Source organism: Sminthopsis crassicaudata, chromosome 5 (assembly GCF_048593235.1).
Source record: "Sminthopsis crassicaudata isolate SCR6 chromosome 5, ASM4859323v1, whole genome shotgun sequence".
Lineage (NCBI taxonomy): Eukaryota > Metazoa > Chordata > Mammalia > Dasyuromorphia > Dasyuridae > Sminthopsis > Sminthopsis crassicaudata.
Genome location: NC_133621.1, coordinates 79,824,100 through 79,843,974, shown reverse-complemented (window position 1 = coordinate 79,843,974; position 19,875 = coordinate 79,824,100). Strand labels below are relative to the sequence as shown.

At 35.3% G+C, this 19,875-nt stretch overlaps 1 protein-coding gene across 8 annotated transcripts in view; it reads right to left on the bottom strand.

Moving 5' to 3' along the window:
• The window catches only part of DIP2C (disco interacting protein 2 homolog C), a 578,672-nt gene that overhangs the window by 151,539 nt on the left and 407,258 nt on the right, over positions 1-19,875 (bottom strand). For all 8 annotated transcript variants that reach the window (XM_074267256.1, XM_074267253.1, XM_074267254.1 and 5 more), the window contains 7 exons: positions 13,375-13,498; positions 12,186-12,295; positions 11,878-11,980; positions 9,341-9,405; positions 5,074-5,167; positions 4,748-4,867; positions 2,298-2,412 (listed from right to left, as the gene is read on the bottom strand). In XM_074267256.1, coding sequence (XP_074123357.1) covers positions 2,298-2,412; positions 4,748-4,867; positions 5,074-5,167; positions 9,341-9,405; positions 11,878-11,980; positions 12,186-12,295; positions 13,375-13,498 — 731 coding nt within the window. The remainder of the gene's footprint in view (positions 1-2,297; positions 2,413-4,747; positions 4,868-5,073; positions 5,168-9,340; positions 9,406-11,877; positions 11,981-12,185; positions 12,296-13,374; positions 13,499-19,875) is intronic.

Below are 19,875 nucleotides of genomic sequence, written 5' to 3'. Positions count from 1 at the left end.
AAAAAAAAAGCTTTTACCCCCAAAGAGTAATGTGAAATGGCTCCCTGCCTAAAGAGAATTTATAGAAGAACGCAAAAAAGAATTTAAAAATAAAATGAGAGACACTGAGTAAAAAGTAAAAAAAAAAATAAATAAATAAATATTTATTAATCCAAGAAAACCCAAGAAAAACAAGAAGATTATGGGGGGAAAAAGTTAGCCAACTAAAAAGGAGATACAGTCCCAAAGATGAAAATAATGCTTTGCAAATTAGAATTGGGCAAGGGGAAGTCAGTAAAACTATGTGAGACTAAGAAATACTGAAACAGATTATAAAGAATAAGAAAATACAAAAGAATATGAAACACATTATAATAAAATTGACAGATCTAGAAAACAGAACAAGAAAAGAAAATATAAGAATAATTGGATTGCCAGAAAGCTATGACCAAAAAGAAAACATCGACACTATAATACAGGAAATAATCCAAGAAAATTGTCCTGGATGATAGAATGTTAGGGAAAAGTAGGAAAAAATGCACTAACCATCACCTCAGAGAGATATAGACTCTTAGATAGAAAAACACAGGAATTGCCAAATTTCAAAATCCCCCAGATCAAAGAAAAAGTTTTGCAAGAAACAACAATTCAGATAAGCAGGAGCTACAATTAGAATTGTATGAGACTTTTCAGTACTCATAATAAAGGACCACAGGTCCTGGAATCATAAATACTATCAAGAGAACTAGGCCTGCAGCCAAAAATATCATATCCAGGAAAATTATCTGTAATTTTAAATGAGAAATGTGGGCATTTAATGAACTTGCAGATTTTCAGGATTTTCTATCAACCAAATTCAAACTTAACAGAACATTTTATAAGCGTCAGTATCAAAGATCAATTTTAAGGAATTCAACATGGACAAACTGTGTTTTTTTTTTACATAGGACATATATACCATATTTTTAAGATTCACATCAACAATAAGGTAACTAAAAAAAGAGTGACAGAGTTAAAATAAAAATAGTGACCATATTATACAAATGAGGTGCAGAGGAAGAATAAACATTCATATCGGCTTCAATAGGCATCTCTCTCTCTCTCTCTCTCTCTCTCTCTCTCTCTCTCTCTCTCTCTCTCTCTCTCTCTCCCTCTCCCTCTCCCTCTCCCTCTCCCTCTCCCTCTCCCTCTCCCTCTCCCTCTCCCTCTCCCTCTCTCTCCCCTTGGGGGGGTAAGTAATAGCAAAGCGAGTTATGGAGCAGAATTTAAAATTTAAAAAAATTAGCGGGGATAGGAAAATATATGTGTGTATGTGGAGGGTATGTGTGTGAGTATGTGTATGTATGTATATATCTACATATGTATATATAAATATATTTTTTTAACTGTAGCTTGCTTTTAGGTGTGGGGAGGTATGAAAGGGGGAAAAAAGGATAATGCAAATAAAATGTGCAGCAAAGAACCAAAGAACAATTTACAAAGAGAAGAAAAAAATGGACATCCATGAATATAATTTTTCTCCTAACACATATACTTTCTTACTATGATAATGCTGTTAATATATTTTGAATCCTCTCTGGTATTCTGCTGGGCACATAACAATTTTTTAAAATTTCATCTTATTTTCTTTTGTATTTCTTTTTTTCTTTACTATGTTTTTTAGTTAAGATAATTAAAAAAAAGAATAAATTGTGGCATAAGAATGACATAAAGTATTATTGTGTCATAATAAATTGCAAATATAAAGAATTCAGAAAAATTTGGGAAGGGTTATATAAACTGATGCACATCCAAGTAATCTAAGCAGGGGAACAATTAGCATGGTAAACAAAATAGCATAATAAAATCAACATTCATTTCCTTCAGAAAAGGAAGAAGGGCACTGAATAAAATTGTTTAAATGCACAAAAAACAATGGAAGGAAGAGCAATAGGAAATAAGAAAAACAGCTCTGATAATAATATGTTGAGTTTGTTGTAGGGAGAAAAACAAGTTATATGTGGCAAAAATTAATTCACAGCTACTTGTGAATATTTTTTTCATTGCTTTGCTTTATATATGGTAATGTTTTGGCATTATGCAAGTTCTCATATTCCCCATATTTTATAATAATGATGCAACAGTACAATTCTCTAACTCCAAAATCAATCCTACCTGGTCACCTGGTAACCATAGACAAATTTTGGTTCTGAGAAATGATGAATCTAGTCTTTTTATTCTACAAGCAGAATATTAACACTGATATGATTTGGGTTGAGTTAGCTGCTTCATCACGGTTGTTCTACAAGCTGTCTACTTTAATTAATGTAACCCAATACCTTCGGATGGCCACAGTGAGAGCCTCTGGTGAGCTAGCACAAGGACAAATGACCTCCTGTCGCAAGCCTTTACTTTGGAAGACATTGAGAAATGCATCACAAGAAGAAATAGACCCTGGAGTAGAAAATTCAGAGAAAGAAAAAAAATCAGGGCAGTGAAATAATATGATTTATATATATTAAAATATGTCATGATATAGGATTCTAAGATGGTGAAATTGATGTACAAAAGGAATTAGATAAGGAAAAAATGCCTCCTCTTATACTGTACTATGTATTCAGCAGTAAGAAATAACACCTTTTCAAAATTTAATAGTAAAAAGACCACAACTCATGGACTGAAAAGTAGACTTGTTTCCATTTATATCATCATAATTTTTTTTTTCTGATCAATGAAGGAATTTTTGTTAAGGAATTGATCTGGCAATTTTTATAAGCACATTAAAAGGGAGGAGCAGATCTGAATCAACTCCTCTTCAAAATTAAATAAAGAAAATATTCCTTAAAATATTTATTTAGATAGATTTTATTACATGGATTTTATTTACATAAAAGCATCTTATTGTACTTAAAGCTTAGTTTTCTTTGGGATGTTTGAAGCCATCCATATAGGTTTGACTCTCCACTTATATACCTCCAAAGTTCTCAAGGATCTCTCCTTTTCTTCTTTTCCTTCTCTTCAGTGTGATAGGAAAAGATGCTGCTCTTTCTGTTTTTTTTAAGTTTTTTTTTTAATTTTCAGCATATATACATAGATAGTTTTCAACATTCACCCTCACAAAACCATGTGTTCCAAATTCAGCAAGTAATCAAATATATGTTAAATATGTGCAATTCTTATATATATATATATATATATATATATATATATATATATATATCTCCACAATTATTATGCTGTGCAAGAAAAATCAGATCAAAAAGGAAAAAATGAGAAAAAAAACAAAAAGAAAGCAAACAAGAACAAAAAAGTGAAAATATTGTGGAAAATATTGTGTTGTGATCCACATTCAGTCCCCACAGCCCTCTCTCTGGGTGCAGATGGCTCTCTCCACCAGTCCACTGGAACTGGCCTATACAACACTCCTTCTTGATAAAGCTCATTCCTCTTCTAACTAGAGTGATATTCTCTTCTGCCTCTTCCATAATCCTGCCCCAACAATCAGACTTACTCTCTCATGAATCTTCATTTTCTCTCTGCCAACTAGCTCTCTTTTTCTGTGGCTTAAAAAGTTGCTCCATTCTCTACATTTCAAACCAAACAAACAACTAACTAAAATCCTTTTTTTGACCCTAAAAATCTACCTAGGCTACTATCATCTGTCTTCATTTTTTAGGTGACAAGCTTTTGGAAGCAAAAACATTTGTACTTATAGCTTCCGCTTCTCCATCAGCCATTCATCCCTACAATGTGATTTCTATCTCTATCCCCCTAGTAAGAGTTCCTTACAAAATCACTAATGATCTTATCATTAAAGCCAAAGGCTTTGATTTTTCCCTTGATCTCATTCTCATTTTCTTGCTCTTCTAGCAGCATTTTACATGATTGTTCACTCCTTTCTTCCTTATAGCATCTCTACAGTCTTGTGATTTTTCTTTTCCTTCTTTTTTTTTTGACCATTCCTTCTCTGACTTCTTTGTTGGCTTATCAGCTGGTCCTTTCCCTTTAACATGTTGTTCAAGGTTTTATTCTGGGCCATTTTCTTTCTGTATATGGTCTCCCTGGATGTAACTCCAATAATTTACACATTTTTACTTTTAGTCCATTTCAATTCATATACTTTCCATTTCAGTCAAACAATTGCTGTGTATCCCCCTTCTATCTTTGCCATCTTTGTTTAGAATGAAGCTCAGTTTCCATGAAGGGTTATTTATCTCTACCATTTCCATCTTTTGAAGCTTCTTTCTTCTTAAAAGGCCCAACAAAGACACTATCACTTCCATTAAGTCATTCCTTAGCTTAACTGAACAAGTAATTTTTCCTCCCTCAAATTTCTCATAACAGCTTGCTTAGATTTTTTCTTTCCAGTCTCCTTTTGTGCTATCATTCACAATTAATAATGTACATGCCCTGTGCCTCATTCTATTTAAGAACCTCAAAAGCATTTGTTATTTTGTATAAAAGAAAAGCAAAACATTTTGTTTTAATTTTTCTGTATTATTTTCCAAGTAGAAAAAATGGTTTATTATAGCTTACATTATATAAATAATTAGTTTTTTGCAGAATTTGCTCAAGAAAAATAAAAAAATAACTTGCATCCCAAGAAATCTTTTGATCAAATTGTCTTTTAAGTTTTATGTCTTAACAAAATGATGATGATTAAAATGTAATGATTAGGATTAAAAAGTAAAACATCATTGAAAGTGGTAAAGTCCAAAGAATGTGAGGATTTCTACTGTAGGTTTTGTCCCTGAGGAAAGAATTCTGAGGATAGAAGAACATTACTTACAGGGGTTTGCTCCATCAGCAACTATCAGCATACGGAGAGAAGAGAGGTTGATATCTCTTTGATCACGATGTGCAACTAATGCCCAATGCATGTCCCTGGATTTGACACAAGCCACTTTGGCTGGAAAAAAAAACAAAACAAATATTAATGAAAAAGTATGAAGTTGCTCCAGATCAGGCCACATGTTCCAAAAACAGAAAGGCAGGGAATGGAAAATCCTAACTAACTGTGGAATAGTAATTATTGACTGTACTTAAATTCGGTGGTAATCAAACTGATAACTCCTGGTAACATTTCAAAATGAAATGAAATTCTTAGGTCCTTACCTTTGTATTGGCAGACCTTCTGTATCCAGGAAAGGGGGTTCACTTTCATTAAGGAATATGGGATACTGATCACATGCATCATATTCATGACGCTCTGGAATAAAAATGAAACAATTTACATTGAGATGAAAACTCATTGATTTCGGAACATTAATATCTAGAGAAGATCCCACCATATTGATGCAATAAACATGCCGGGACATTGTGGGAAGAACAATTTAAGCCCTTGGTAAGAAATTTACTTTATAGTGGGTTTCCAACTACTAAGATTACAGGTGGAAGAAACCCTTAATTTACAGGATCTTGGGTTCCCCAAAGTGTTCAGGAAAATCGCATTTAAGGTTTCTCTGATCCACTCTGTTCAATAGTTTTCAAAACAAGACCTTATGCAAGGTCAAAAAAACCACAGCCAGAATATGAACCTGGATCTTTGACGCCAAATTCTGTACTCTTCCATTTTGCTATGCTCAGATTTCCACAAAGTAAACATCTTGTTGATTCCTCTAGAGGCCCTGACACTATCTGTGAACAACTTTTTGCTAATCACTTTAGACACTCTTGGGACTGAAAAAGAATGCCAAAAGGTTATCTGTTTTTATGCCCTAGGTCTAACTCAAATTCCTCTTATGGTACTTAAGCCCTATTCCTTTTTCCTTCTTTAGTTTTTTCCTCCTATCATCAAGAACCATCTCCAATCATCATGATCTTTATCTGGCTACTGGATCCAAATGGCTCTGGAGGGGAAAGTGAGACAGGTGACCTTCCATACCCTCCCTCATTTAAATCCTATTCACTTGCATGTCACAGCATCGCCTCCCTGATGTCATGTCCTCTTCTAAACCATAGGACAAACAATAACACGCCCCATTCTCTTTTCCTCCTTTAGTAGAAGAGGTTATCATCCTTTGTATAACATAGCTTTTCCATACTTAAAGCTTGATCTGTTGTAGCTTTAGCTATAAAACTCTCTTTTTCAATCCCTAAGCATTCTGGTCTTGTGCCTTTAATTAAATATAACCCTAAGGAGAGGAGGAGAAATGTGAGGTTTGCTTTAATCATCCAGATAATTATTCAGTCCTCCAATCAACTTTATGAATTGATGCATGGCCTTACATATTATAGAGGGAGGGGAGAGAAGAAGGGAGAGAAGAAGGGAGAGAAGAAGGAGAGAGAGAGAGAGAGAGAGAGAGAGAGAGAGAGAGAGAGAGAGAGAGAGAGAGAGAGAGAGAGAGAGAGAGAGAGAGAGAGAGAGAATGAGAATATGATGGATGAATGAATGAATTTTTTTCCTTATGGCAAATTGAAGTCAACTCTCTAAGGCTATAAGTCACAAAAAAGTGCCTAGCTTCACTGAGAAGAGTTATTTCCTCATTGAGAATTCCCTATATTAATGAAATCACACATCAAGTCCAAAAGACAATCTGAAGGCTAAAGGAACAGATTTGTTTTTAAATAGAGTATTTAACTGTTTACTATAAAGCAGACTCTCTTACACCAATGGAATTAGAGAACAAATGTTTGAATATGCATGAATCATATTGGGGAAATTCATAGTTCTTAAAATAATAAAGTTGTGCTTTGACCATATTATGAAAAAACAACTTGGGGGAGAAATTACATATATAGATCATGGCTTCTTAAACTTTTTCCACTTCTAACACCTTTTTGCTTGAGAAATTTTTACATCATCCTGGGCATATAAGTATATGAATTAACCATTTACTGATAATAAATCATAATTTTATGAGCCTCACATTCAGTTATACAATTCCATACACAGTCATGACCCACAGTTTAAGAAGCTATGATATAGAGGATATACAAAAAAATCTTAATGTAATTTTATGCTTGCTTCTCTCTCTCTCTCTCTCTCTCTCTCTCTCACACACAAACACACACACACACACACACACACATTTGTGTGTATTTATATATGAATACATGTATGTATAATTATATCTAGCTATATCTGTCCATATATATGTATACAAATATATGCATTTGTACACACACACACACACACACACACACACACACACACACACACACACACACACACACTGCTTACAATATACAAGTCACTGATAACCAAATAGAGAGGTCTTATTTCACTATTTGGGTCCCCTGATTTCTAGCTGAACTCTTTTCTCCCCATACAAAGAATGAACTTCCTCTTTGAAAGGGATACAAAGAACCAGCCTAAGGAAGACTATCTTTTTCCTCTGCCAGGGGAAAAGTAATTCAGAAGGGATTTTAAACTCCCTTTCCTTCTAGCTCCTGCTGGCTTACAGGCTGTCATTCAGTATTATAATCAACAGAGACATTGGTGATTTCAGCCAAAGAGATAAAATGTTATAAAGAAATTAAAACCAAGATTTTCCCAGATAAATTATAACGCGGACCACAATAACTATAACTATATAACCTGGACCAAGGCTCTTGCCCTTCAGTGTTTCAAATACCTTAAATGTTAAATTAAGAGGATAAATGACCTTGTACCTTACAACTCTAATATTTTCTGATTCATTTATTTAAAAATGATATTTAAAAATCTACAAGATCATAGGACCAAAGATACAGAGTTGGAAGGGGTTTAGAAGTCAATGAGAATAACTTCTTTATTTTTTTTTACAGATGAGGAAACCGAGGCTAACTGGAGTCACAACTAATTAACTGTCTGAGGGTTGATTTGAATGCAGGTCTTCCTGAATGTAAACCTAGAATTTTATACACAATGCCACCTAACAGCTTCATTACCAAGCCCTTTACCTATATTATTTCAATGTATCCTCACAATTAGCTTGGGAGACTGATAGTATATTCATTTCCTCATATGTAAAAGGGGATAATGAAACTCAGAAAAAGATGGCCTATTTGAGGGCACACAGCAAATCACCTATATACAGAATATGAAGGTATCCCTAAGACTTATGGGACACCTTACATAATAAAGAATTGAACACAATATTCATGTAAATCAGAGAGCTATTTTCATTAGTACTACTAAATCTTATTAACTCTGTTATAGCTAGAGGAGAAACACAGCATATTAATAAATAAGTAAGCTAAGGCTGGTTGTGGCACCTAACACAATAACATAATACGATCATATAGTACAGTAATATGATAACAACCTCTGGCAATTACACAGTGCTTTGAGATTTGCAAAGAATTTTACAAATATTATTTTATTTGGACCTGACAGAAAACCCTGCGAGGTAGACAGAGCAAATATTATACTCATTTTTCAGAAGAAGAAACAGACTCAGAAAGGTTCAGTGACTTTTCTGTAGACACATACACACACATACACAAAATTGGTATCTGAAGTGGGATTCATATCCCTGTCCAATACAATCTCTATTCTGCCTCTCACTATTGGATCAATTCTGGTTAAATTCCTTGGACAAATTTACCCCATGTTTTTATTCATCTTCTCTTTTTATCAATTATGAAAAATATTAGAAGAGGAAGAGAGAAGTAAAAATTAAGTAAAAATTATTATTATACATGAAATAGGCATACAATAATTTCTGGGTGGTTATGCTAAATATGCTTTTAAAAGCTATCAGCTAAACAAACACATAGGCTTATTTCCCTCACAATATGCTTTTATTCTGGAATTGTCATCACCTATCAGTCGACATCCATAATAATAAGATACATATTTCTGTTCAACTCATGCTGAGTTTTCAATGGAAAATGGGACAATTAAATTCGAGGCATTTTCTTTCCCTTTTTTTTTCCTTGAGCATCCTGGAACACTGGATCCCCCAACATTCATAAACACAGAATCATTTTTTTTAAGATGGCATAAGGGAACAGTCAAGGACAATTTATCCAAAACAGATTCATGGGAAAGTCAACTTAATATAAACAAGCAATAGATGACATTAGTTCCTGCTCTGAAAAACAGCAAGGTGGGGGTGGATTTGTTGAACTACAAATGAGTGTAAGAAAGGCTCCCGTCAGCAGCTATAATCTCAAAATGTGGGTCAGTGACTAAAGTCTGTTGCCACTGAGACTATCTTGGCTTTCCTGCCTGGTAAGGAGATGAATGAGCTGACAAAGTAAATTTTGTTGTTCTTTAAAAGGCAAGAATCTTCTTTCCTTAAAAATGTGAAGGAATGTATATAATCACGAACAGAAGCACAAGCCAACATCTTGATTTTAAGACTGAGCAGGGCCATTTGTACATGTGTACAGAATGAGATGAGGCTTACAAAAGAGAAAGGCAGGGACATAGAGGGAATGGTCACATACTCACCGTCAGTATCCCATGCCAGAGGCCAACATCCTTCTTGAAATCTAATACATTCACAATTGTTTCAGCTGTTCAACCAAAAGACCAAAAAGACATTACTTGTTAGCCCAGGCAAAAACAACTTAAAATGGAAAGGTAAATATGAGTGACAGACAAATGTTAATTCAGCTTATTTTCAAAGAAAGTATGATGTTCTCAAAGAGATTCTTTTAAAAAATAAAATAAAACATCTTTTATCTTTCTAGAACCCTTGCCTTCACAGGAAAAGCTAAATGAAAGGGCTTTGAAGTGGGTCAGTTATGAATTAGCACGAAAGGGGGATAAAATGGAAATATGGAGTAAGGTATGGAGTGTTAAAGAGGACAACAGGCATTTTCTTTCTCCCCATTAAATATTATAGACCAGGAGGGTAACCAACATTCATAAATACTGAATCACATTTTTGAGAAATAAAAAAGCATGATGGAAAAATGAGAAAAGTTAATCCAAAAGAGATGTATGGGAAAGTGAATTATATACAAACAAGGAGTATGTGACATTATGAGCTGGTGGGGAAAACTAACAGCAAGAGAGAAAAAAACCCCCAAATATATACAATATTCATCAAAATACAAATATATGTGGGTGGGCAGTAGAAATAGTGATTTGAAACTTAGGTATTCTGACTCCCAGCTATCATTAAACTATTGGAAAGATAAGTGATAGGGCTATTAATTTTTATTGGTAAAATCATAGTTATTGATCAACCAAAAAAGCCACCCCAAAACAAAACACTTTTTAAGTGCCTGCTATGTACCAGGTACCCTGTCAAGTTCTGAGAAGACAAATATGAAAGTGAGATAATCATTTTCTTCAAAGATCTTACAATCTATTTAAGGAATAAAATGTATTTACGGATAAGTAAGCAGAGAATAAATAGATAATGATGGGAGGGGGCACTGATAATTGGAAGAATCAGGAAAGGCCATTGGAAGGAAGTGGCACATGAGGGAAGGTAGGGATAACAAGAAGTAGAGAGGTGAGAAGGGAGAGCATTCCTGAAATAAGGTACAGTTTATACAAGGGTATGGAGGCAGGAGAAGCCAGGTACAGGAAGAATAAGTAAATCTCTTGTCCTTGGGTTTGGTTGGGTACCAAAATACCTATTCTTCTTCCTTAGAAGAGCATTACGTCATCAGACTAGGAATGGAATTTGTAGACAGAGTAGGAAGATTTTAAAATGCCACAAAGACAAAGTATATATTTATCTTAAGAAAATGGGGTACCACAAAGGCTTCTGGAGCAAGTGAGTCATGTGGGAAACTTGTATGTGCCTTAGCAATATCAATTAGGCAGCTAAAGCTAGATGTGGTAGCACATCCATATGGTCCCGGCTTCTGGGGAAGCTGAGTTGAGTGGATCACTTGAGTGCAGGAGTTCTCAGCTATTGAAGGTTTAAAGAAAATCTGGCGTTGTCACTAAGTGAAGCACCAATATGTTAGATCCCTGGGAACAGAAGCCCAGCAGATTGTATAAGGAGGGGAGAATCATAGATTAGGTCAAATCATTACAACTGGGATCTAGGCCATTTCTGTGGGTATGGCCCTATACAAATGGGATGCTCACTACACTTAGCCTGGGCAAGAGAGGTAGATCCAAGATAAAAAAAAATGACAGCTATGTGAAAGATACATTGTAGAAAGAAAGGGAGGCCCATTAGGACTCCATTACTGAAGTCCAGCAGAGGTCCATAAGAGCCTGGGCCAATGTGTCTGATAAAAACAGAGAGCAGGCAATTGCTGCTAGATTTTATATTGAAGGAATAGATGCAACCAAGATGTGATAATTGGTTAAATATGTGGGGAGATGAGAAAAAGGAAAGATTTCCTTAAGATCATAAAGTTGAGAACCTAAGCAATAAGAATGTTGATAGCCTTGACAAAAGATATGAATGTATTTTAGCTACCTTCCTTCCAGGTGGCCTCATACCAAACTCCATAGGCACTTAATAAAATATAATACTTTATTTGCTATACTGGTTTTGTCTTTTTTTCCAATTTGGGTAAGGAGAGAGAGTGTAAGAGAGAGAGTGAAAATGTGAAAATGTTTAATCAAAAAAGAAATAAAAGTTCAAACTTTTTTTTTTTTCTAAAAAGGACATAATCTGGTTCAGTGATTTTGTTCTATAGATAAGGAAAGTAAAGATGAGATGAGTAAATGACTTCCGCAAATCAACTTGCCAGTAAGTGAAAGGAGTAAAGACTAGAACTCAGTACCCTGATTGGCAATCCAATGCTTTTTCTCCTTTACTTTTAGCCACATTTCTTCGTGCACCCTTCCTACTTATCCTCTGAGGGGCCATGGGATTCACCCAGGTAAGCTAATTCAGGGCTGCAACTACTGAATTGCTGAGCTTATGCTGGGGAAGAATCTGATCCTATCTGTGACTGATTCTAGCAGAAGTAAGCAAATGACTCTCATTAAGAACCAAGTGGAAAGCCATAACCTGGGACCAAGGAAGTCACATCTTTGCAGGAAATGCACTTGGGTGCAGGCTGTACCTTCAGTGTAGCCACACGCCTGTGTGAGGGCTTGACAGTGTGTGAGCAGTGCAATCCTTGTTACAGTCACCCCGAGCACGCTTCCATCTTTACATGTTTTATACTGAAATAGGAAAAAAAAAAAAAGGAAGATTCAAGAATATGCAAAGCAGAGTTGTATTAGGAAATAATAATTGGATTTATCTCACAACCATTTCAAATATTATGTGGTCCTTGCTCATGGGACTTAAAAAGCAATCATCAACACACATGATTACATATCCCAAATATGCATTCAGTCCAAAGGGAATGGATCACGTCTGACTTACCTCAATATAAGCAGTGTCATTATTTGCATCCTTGATGTGTGGGAACCAATCCCGAGGAGGTTTAGAAAGGTGCTTAGACTCTGTGACGAACCATAAGAGCTTTGGCCAACCTTGGGAATAAATGACAAACATCTCTTTTGGTTGGCACTCACCCAAAAATAAGTACAGATTTTTTTTAAAACATTGGTAAGAATGTTTCTATTTGTTGTTCTTCAAAGAATAAATAGTTCAAGCACATTCAATTCATTTTTTAAAAAATTTCAGGGCCTACTATGGATCAAATAGCGTCCTAGGTTCTAGACATATGAAGAGAAAAATGAAAGTCCTTGTCCTCAAGGGGCTTACCTTGTAGTGGACAACAAACAACACATACTGATAAATAAGAGAGAGCGTTTATATACTTATATAGACATAGATATCTGCTTATACAGATTTACAGATCTATCCATTGATGTACTTCTCTATATATTGATATACAGGTATAGCTATATAGCTATATGACTTAGTGTAACTATCAATGTGCAGATGCAATAATAGACAAACTATATATTGATAATTATACTCATACAATATATGCATATATACATATGTATATGTAGATATATCTATATCTATCTATAATACATGCTCTATATTTACTTATTAGGATACCTGTAGTTCATATACAATATATTGTTATAAATAGATGTGTTATAAATGTCAATATATATATACATTATATATATGTGTGTATATAAACACATATATACATATATACATACACACACATAAATACATAACTTCAGAAGGGGAAGAGAGAAGCACTGAAAACAAAGGGAATGAAGAAAGGTCCTTGAGGAGATTCCAAAAGCAAAGTAAGAGAGAGCACATGTCCACTGGGAACAGAAGTGTGGAGGTAGGAGATGGGATGTCCGGGACAAGGAACAGAAAGTAGGTAAGTTTGGGCATAACTCAGAACACCTGAGAGAGAGTAATATGAAAATAAGGAGATGCAAATTGGAGCTGGGCTGTGAAGAGCCGTAAGTGGAAATGGAGAACTTTGTGCTTTATCACTTAGACAAAGAGACTCTTTAAAACTTCTCAAATAGTGGAGATATGTGCTCATGGCCAGTCTGTGAATCACTTTAAATACTGTTCACTTGGAATTCGGATCCCCAAAATGACTCAGAAGTTACCATAAGACTGTTACCTTTAAATTGTGGTATCTCCCCTGTTGGGCTTTTTGGCAGTCCTTTATGGCAAGCATCACTAGTCAAGGCCACAGTAACTCCACAGCTTCCAAGTAAAAACCCTATCTGTTGGCTGCCTGCATCCTGAGAGAAGACAAAAAAGAGGAGAAAATGCTAAAATATTCTTTTTTGCTATAGTGTACATTCAGGGCAAGAAAGTACAAGAGGGAGAAGAAGAGTGGACTCAGCATCTGGATATCTGGATTCAAATATCAACTGCCATACTTACCATTAGCAGGTCACTAAATACTTCTCGGCCTCAATTTTCTCATTTGTCACAATAAATAACCCTTTTGCTACCTCTATTAAAGGGTTATTTTGAGAAAAGTGTTTTACAAACCTTGAGGCATGACATAAATGGAAACTTTTATTGTGCCATATTCTCACCCTATCCTGAGGCTATAACTTTCATGTTTCTCATGAAATAACTTTTGCACATTAAATGGTCTCCTGGTGGAAAATATTTTGGTCCAGAAGATTGATTCTGGCAACCTGTAAATAGGCATGGGCAGGCCACATAAGCCTGATGTATGAATTCCCCCATAAAAATGGTCACCTGAGGAAGGGAATAATTTCTCTAGCTTTCAGGACCCCAGGAACAGTGTTTCTTTTTTCCATATTGGTCTTTCAAAGGATGTTCCTCCCTCTCCCTTGCAATATCACCAATCCTGTCCTCAACATCTTGTTCCAAAAGATAACCCTGTCTCCCAGCACCTAGAGCTCAAAGAAGCCTTTGCAGATGTAACCAACCCCAGTATATCATCCTTTTGTCCCATGTCATCTTGAAGGACTCTTCCCCCACCTCCATGGGATTCCACAAACAGGAACTTACAGGAACAATGACCAAACTCCCTCATACTCTCTGGAGACCCAGATATATTCCCTTTCCAACTTCTGTAATAGCTGCTGCTGGGGGATCTGCCTCTCTGCTATAGCTAGAGTTCCTCTACTTATGATGACCACCACATCAAAAAAAAAAAAAGGAAAATAAAATCCCTCTAACTTCCAGCAATCAGAAATGATGAAAAAGAAGTGAATGAATTCCTATTGACAAGGAGCTGAGAACTATATGGAAAAGGGAGAAAGATTTTCCTATAAGAGACCGGAGCAAGGGAAAATGTTAACTTAGTTCCCATTCTCCCAGGGAAAAATTAGATAAACTACTGTACGCTTATCTTCCTTTTCTTCCAAAGGAAATGTTACTATGAGAAATGTGTAGAAGTTGCAGAAAAGATATAAGGTATATGACCTGAAAAAGATTTTTAAAATAAGGAAAATGACCAAGAAGTACAAAAATATTTATTGCAGTTCTTTTTGTAGTGGCAAAGAACTGGAAATTGGGAGGAAGATTAAATGGAGAATAGCTGAAGAAATTATGGCAGATGAATGTAATGGAATACTACTGTGCTGTAAAGAATGATGAAAATGCTATCTTCACAATTTGGAACTATGTTCAAAAGGCAAACAAACTGTTTTTACTTTTTGATCCAGTAATACCACTACTAGATCTGTATTCTAAAGATTTCATAAAAGGGGGGAAAGACCAACAAAAGGGGTGTTAACAAGGACCTACATGTGCAAAAATATTTATAGCAGTCCTTTTCATAGTGGCAAAATATATGTGTGTGTGCATAGACACACACACACACACACACACACACACATAGTTTGCTGAGGTAATTGGGGTTAAGTGACTTGCCCAGGGAGACAAAGCTAGGCAGTTTTAAGTCCCTGAGGCCAAATTGAACTCAGATCTTCTTGACTTCAGAGTTGGTGCTCTATCCACTGTGCCATCTAGCTGCCCCCTAGATGCAAAATATTGAGAGGATGCCTATCAATTGGGAAATGGTTGAGCAAGCTGTAATATGTGAATATAATGAAATACTATTGTACAATAAAAAATGATGAACAGATTTCAGAAAAACCTGGAAAGAGTTACACAAACTGATGGGAAGTGAAAAGTGAAGAACCAAGAAACTGTTGTCCATAGTATTAACAACTTTGGTGATGATCAACTATTATTGACATAGCTTTTCTCAGCAACATAACGGTCCAAAATATGTACAAAAGATTTGTGAAGGAAAATGTTATTCACAACTAAATAAAAAGCTGATGGACTCAAAACAGATTGAAGCATTTTTTCCCCACTTCATTTGCTTTTGATCTGTTTCTTTGTTTTCAATTGTGACTAATATGGAAATGTTTTACACATTTACATATATCAAATTGCTTATCATTTTCAGAAGAGGGGAGAGAAAGAAGGGAGAAAAATTTGGAATGTAAAATCTTATAAAAATGAATGCTAAAAGTTAACTTGACATGCAAATTGGGAAAATGGTAATTTTTAAAAACCTGGGAAAACTTTTATGAAGTAATACAGAGTGCAGTAAGTAGAGTTAGGAGATTTATACAAGAGTATCAATATTAGAGAGCAAAAAAAATTTGAAGGACTTAAGAACGATGAAAAACACAACTATCAACTATATAATTCAAGACAATAAGGTGATCACCTAAACATACAGAATTAATTACACATTTCTGGACATGTCTAACATGAGAACTTGTTTTGCTTGACTAAAATTATAAAGTTACTTTTCTTTTTAATTTCTGTGTCAGGCTGAAGGGAAAATAAATGCTCATTTGTTGAGGGGCAGAATTAAAGAAATGGAAGTTATAGATTGTGACACATTATAAGGAAAATTTCCAAATTATTAGAGTTATACAAAAAGTAGATTGTGTTTCCTTTTCATCAAATAGGTTCCTAAGGGGAGGATGCAAATCCAGTCATAAACACTGGAAGGCACCTTCCTAATCAGCTATGGGTTGGAAATGGTAATCACTGATGCCAATCAATCAAGACTCAACACAAAGTGACAACTTTGTGTCATACACTATATCAAATACTCAATTGGCAAAAATAAAAACTAAGAGTCTTTCCTTCAGAGAATATTAGCTCTCTAGTATTACTTTCATCAGGGATATAATCCCAAATTGATTTTCTTTTGAGGACGAGGGCACTAGTGCTAAGGGAATGCTATAACAAGGGTTCTAAAAGGTAGATAGAGGTGAGAGGTACAACATTCTAGTAAGTCAAGTAGCAGCTATGTACAGCTTTCAGTGTCGAGTGTGTTTAGTGCTGGATACAAAGAAAGGCAAAATACTAGAAATAGAGTTTTGTAGAGTGCTCTATTTTTCAATATCTGGAAAGGCAGTGTGAGTCAATGGAAACTAACATGATCCTCTAGTTCCAATCCCAGTTCTGTTATGGGACACTAGATAAATCATGGAATCCCTCTGTGCTCAGTTTCAGGAGGCATTGAGATTTCTAGTCTTCTAAGATCTCTTAGAGAGATTAACCTAGAATTCCCTTTCTTTACCCTTTCCTCTTTACCCCCCCCCCACTCTTATGCACACCCAGCTCAGTACAAAATGTATGGATCTTCACTGACACTCTGAGACCTATCGCATTCTATATCTCATAACCAGCACAAAATTTTATAAGTCCAGAAGGATTAAGTAAAGAACCTTTGAGAACTAGAGTATAAGCCTCTGGGAGTACACAGGTGGAATAGAATAATAAATTGTTATGGAGACAGGAAGGTTCCTGCTTTAGGCAATTATTAGCAGTGTGAACTCAAGCAAGTTTCTTTACCTCTCAAAATTTCAATTTTATCTTTTATGAAATAGAAATGATAGAGTACATGCCTCATTGAATTGTTGTAATGATTAAATCAAAGAATGTATGTAAAGCTCTTTGTGAATATTAAAGCACTGAATATTATTATTCTTTTCTTTGTTAATTTTATTTATATCTAACATTTATAAAGCATCTTAAGACTTGTGAAATATTGTACACATATGATCTCATTTAACCTTCACAATCACCTTATGAGGTAGGTGATACAATTAGATATATTTTATAGATAAGAAAACTGAGATAAATAGGAGTGACTTGCCCAGAGTTACACATCTAATGTCTGAAGCATCCAGGGTTTGAATTCAATTCTTCTTGATTTCAATAGCATATCTTGCCCACAATAACAATTGCAACGTTACTATCCTTTGCCAGAGATTCAAAGGTCCAGTTCAATAGATTATACAAAGGACTTTGATTCCAGGTACTGTTTTGCAGGCTTTTTTTTCCCCTGAGCACTAATTTATTTTCAAGTGAGTAACACCATAATTCATTGTACTTCGGGGATAAAATCAGCCTCTTGAACTAAGAGGAAAATTAAATTACCAAGTGAGTGTGACTTGGCAAAGGTGAAAATGGACACACTTTTGAAGCCATCTGCACCATAAAAGATTTTCTTTTATGTGCATTTACTTGCAAAAAATACGAGGGAAACATTATAATCCTATGCATTGACTCCTTGGAATCATTTAGGGCTATGCATCCTCATAGCTGCAATTGCTAGTACATTTCTTGCCAAGAATGATGTCTGTCTTCCAGGAGTTTCACTTGGTCCCCATGGATTGGCTCAAGCTTTTCCCAGGAGCATCCAGGAGCATCATGACCTAGCCTAAGAGGCTGACAATGTTCTACTAAGATCAAAGTCATTCCTACCGAACAGATTCCAGAAATCTAGGATGCTCACTTACTTTGCTGACATCAACTCTGCGAGGGAAAGAAAAATTTTCTTAGGGCCCCAGTAGTACCTTATGTCCCAACCTGACTCTTGAACAAAATCCTCTGCAACACAAGGACTAATATTTTGACCATGGCTCTATTTTTCTAAGGGGTTATTTGCCCATAGCCTAGATGAGATGAAGAAGACTTTGATAAGCAGGCAAGGAACTCAAATAAAGAGAAATGAAGAATATAGCCAGAATGAATGGGAGTAGAATAAGCACCAAGTATACATACTACTTTGACCTTCAAGAGAATCAAACATGTGTATTTTACTGAAAGCAAAGATATTGTTGACACAATGGGCTTTCCTCTTATAATAGTACATTCAGTTGTAGAAGGGGCCAAATGACCCCTTTCTATATGTGTATGGAAATATACTTCTAGTTACCACTGACTCCCCTGATGGACTTCTATTTTTAACATCTCAGTTCATCATGAACAACTCATCATTCTGGTAGAAATCATGCAAAATATAGCCATGCTGGCTATATTACCATTAAAGTCTTTATTAGGGTTAGCACGTGCAGGTTTAAGTAGATGTAAGAGGGATACAACAATACAGGAGAAACCAGGATGAAAGGGACTCAAAAGTATCTCATTTCTGTGGCAACAATAACATTCCATCTTTCTTCAACCAAATCCTATTGAAGTGCTATTAGCTCCCTTTTATGCTCTTTTATATTATTTATTTGTTTTCGTATTATTTTCCTCATTATTATGTTTCCACACACATATATTTTTAAATGTATGATACAAAAATATAAATTCCTTGAGGGCAAGGTTTATTTTTTTTGCTTGTATTTGGATCTCTAGAACTTGATATACAATCAATTATTAATAAATAGTTGGTATCTTTTACCAATCTACCTATCTCAGCTCATCTTCTAAGTCAAGCACATCACAATGATTGAGCTGCTTCAATATCCATGGAACAACATAGACATAATTTAAGATGCTGACTTTCATTTCTCCTGACACATCATGGGCACTGAATAAATATTTGTCATTAACTTCTGGAATGTTTAAAAAGTTAGAATTTAGAAATGTTTAGTTCTCTTGGGAGAAGAGAGGGAGAACAGAGACAAGAAGAGAGGAGAGAAGAGGAGAGGGGAGAAAGGAGAGGGAAGGGGACAGGGGAGAAGAGGAGAGGAGAGGAGAAAAGCCCGATATCAGACTGAGGACAAAGAAACAAAGAACAGATCTATACTAAGAAAGATAATAGTTTAAAAATCTGAAAAGAAAGCAAAGGCTTTGCTACATGAGTACTTGGATACAGAAAGAATGTATGCTACACTGCCTAGAGTGATGGATTTAAAGGCAGGGAAGTCTAAACTCCATTTTGTTTTCTGTAACTTAGTCACATCATGACCACAAGAGTCTCAGTAACCTCATTTGTAAAACAGGGATAACAACACCCATAATGTGTGTGTGTGTGTGTGTGTGTGTGTGTGTGTGTGTGTGTGTGTGTGTGTGTGTGTCTCACAGGGTTGGGGAAAGGCTCAAATAAGAGAATGTATATAAATTTAGTATCAATTAATTAACCAACAAGCATTTATAGGTACCTGTTATGTGTCAGGTACTGTGCTAGAGTACAGACTGTCATGAAGAAAACAGGACCGAAAGGATCTTGTAGTTGTCTCAGCTAGCTTCTTGCCATAGTATAGAAGCGCTACAAGTCTCTTCAACTGAATCCTTTCAAGTTTTCTCTCTTGTTCAATTTGGCTACCATCCTTTTACTACTCCAAAGAATATGTAGGATGTTTTGCCAATTTTAACGCACTCAAGTTATTATTTTGTTAGGGCAAGAAAATTACTCCATATGAAATTA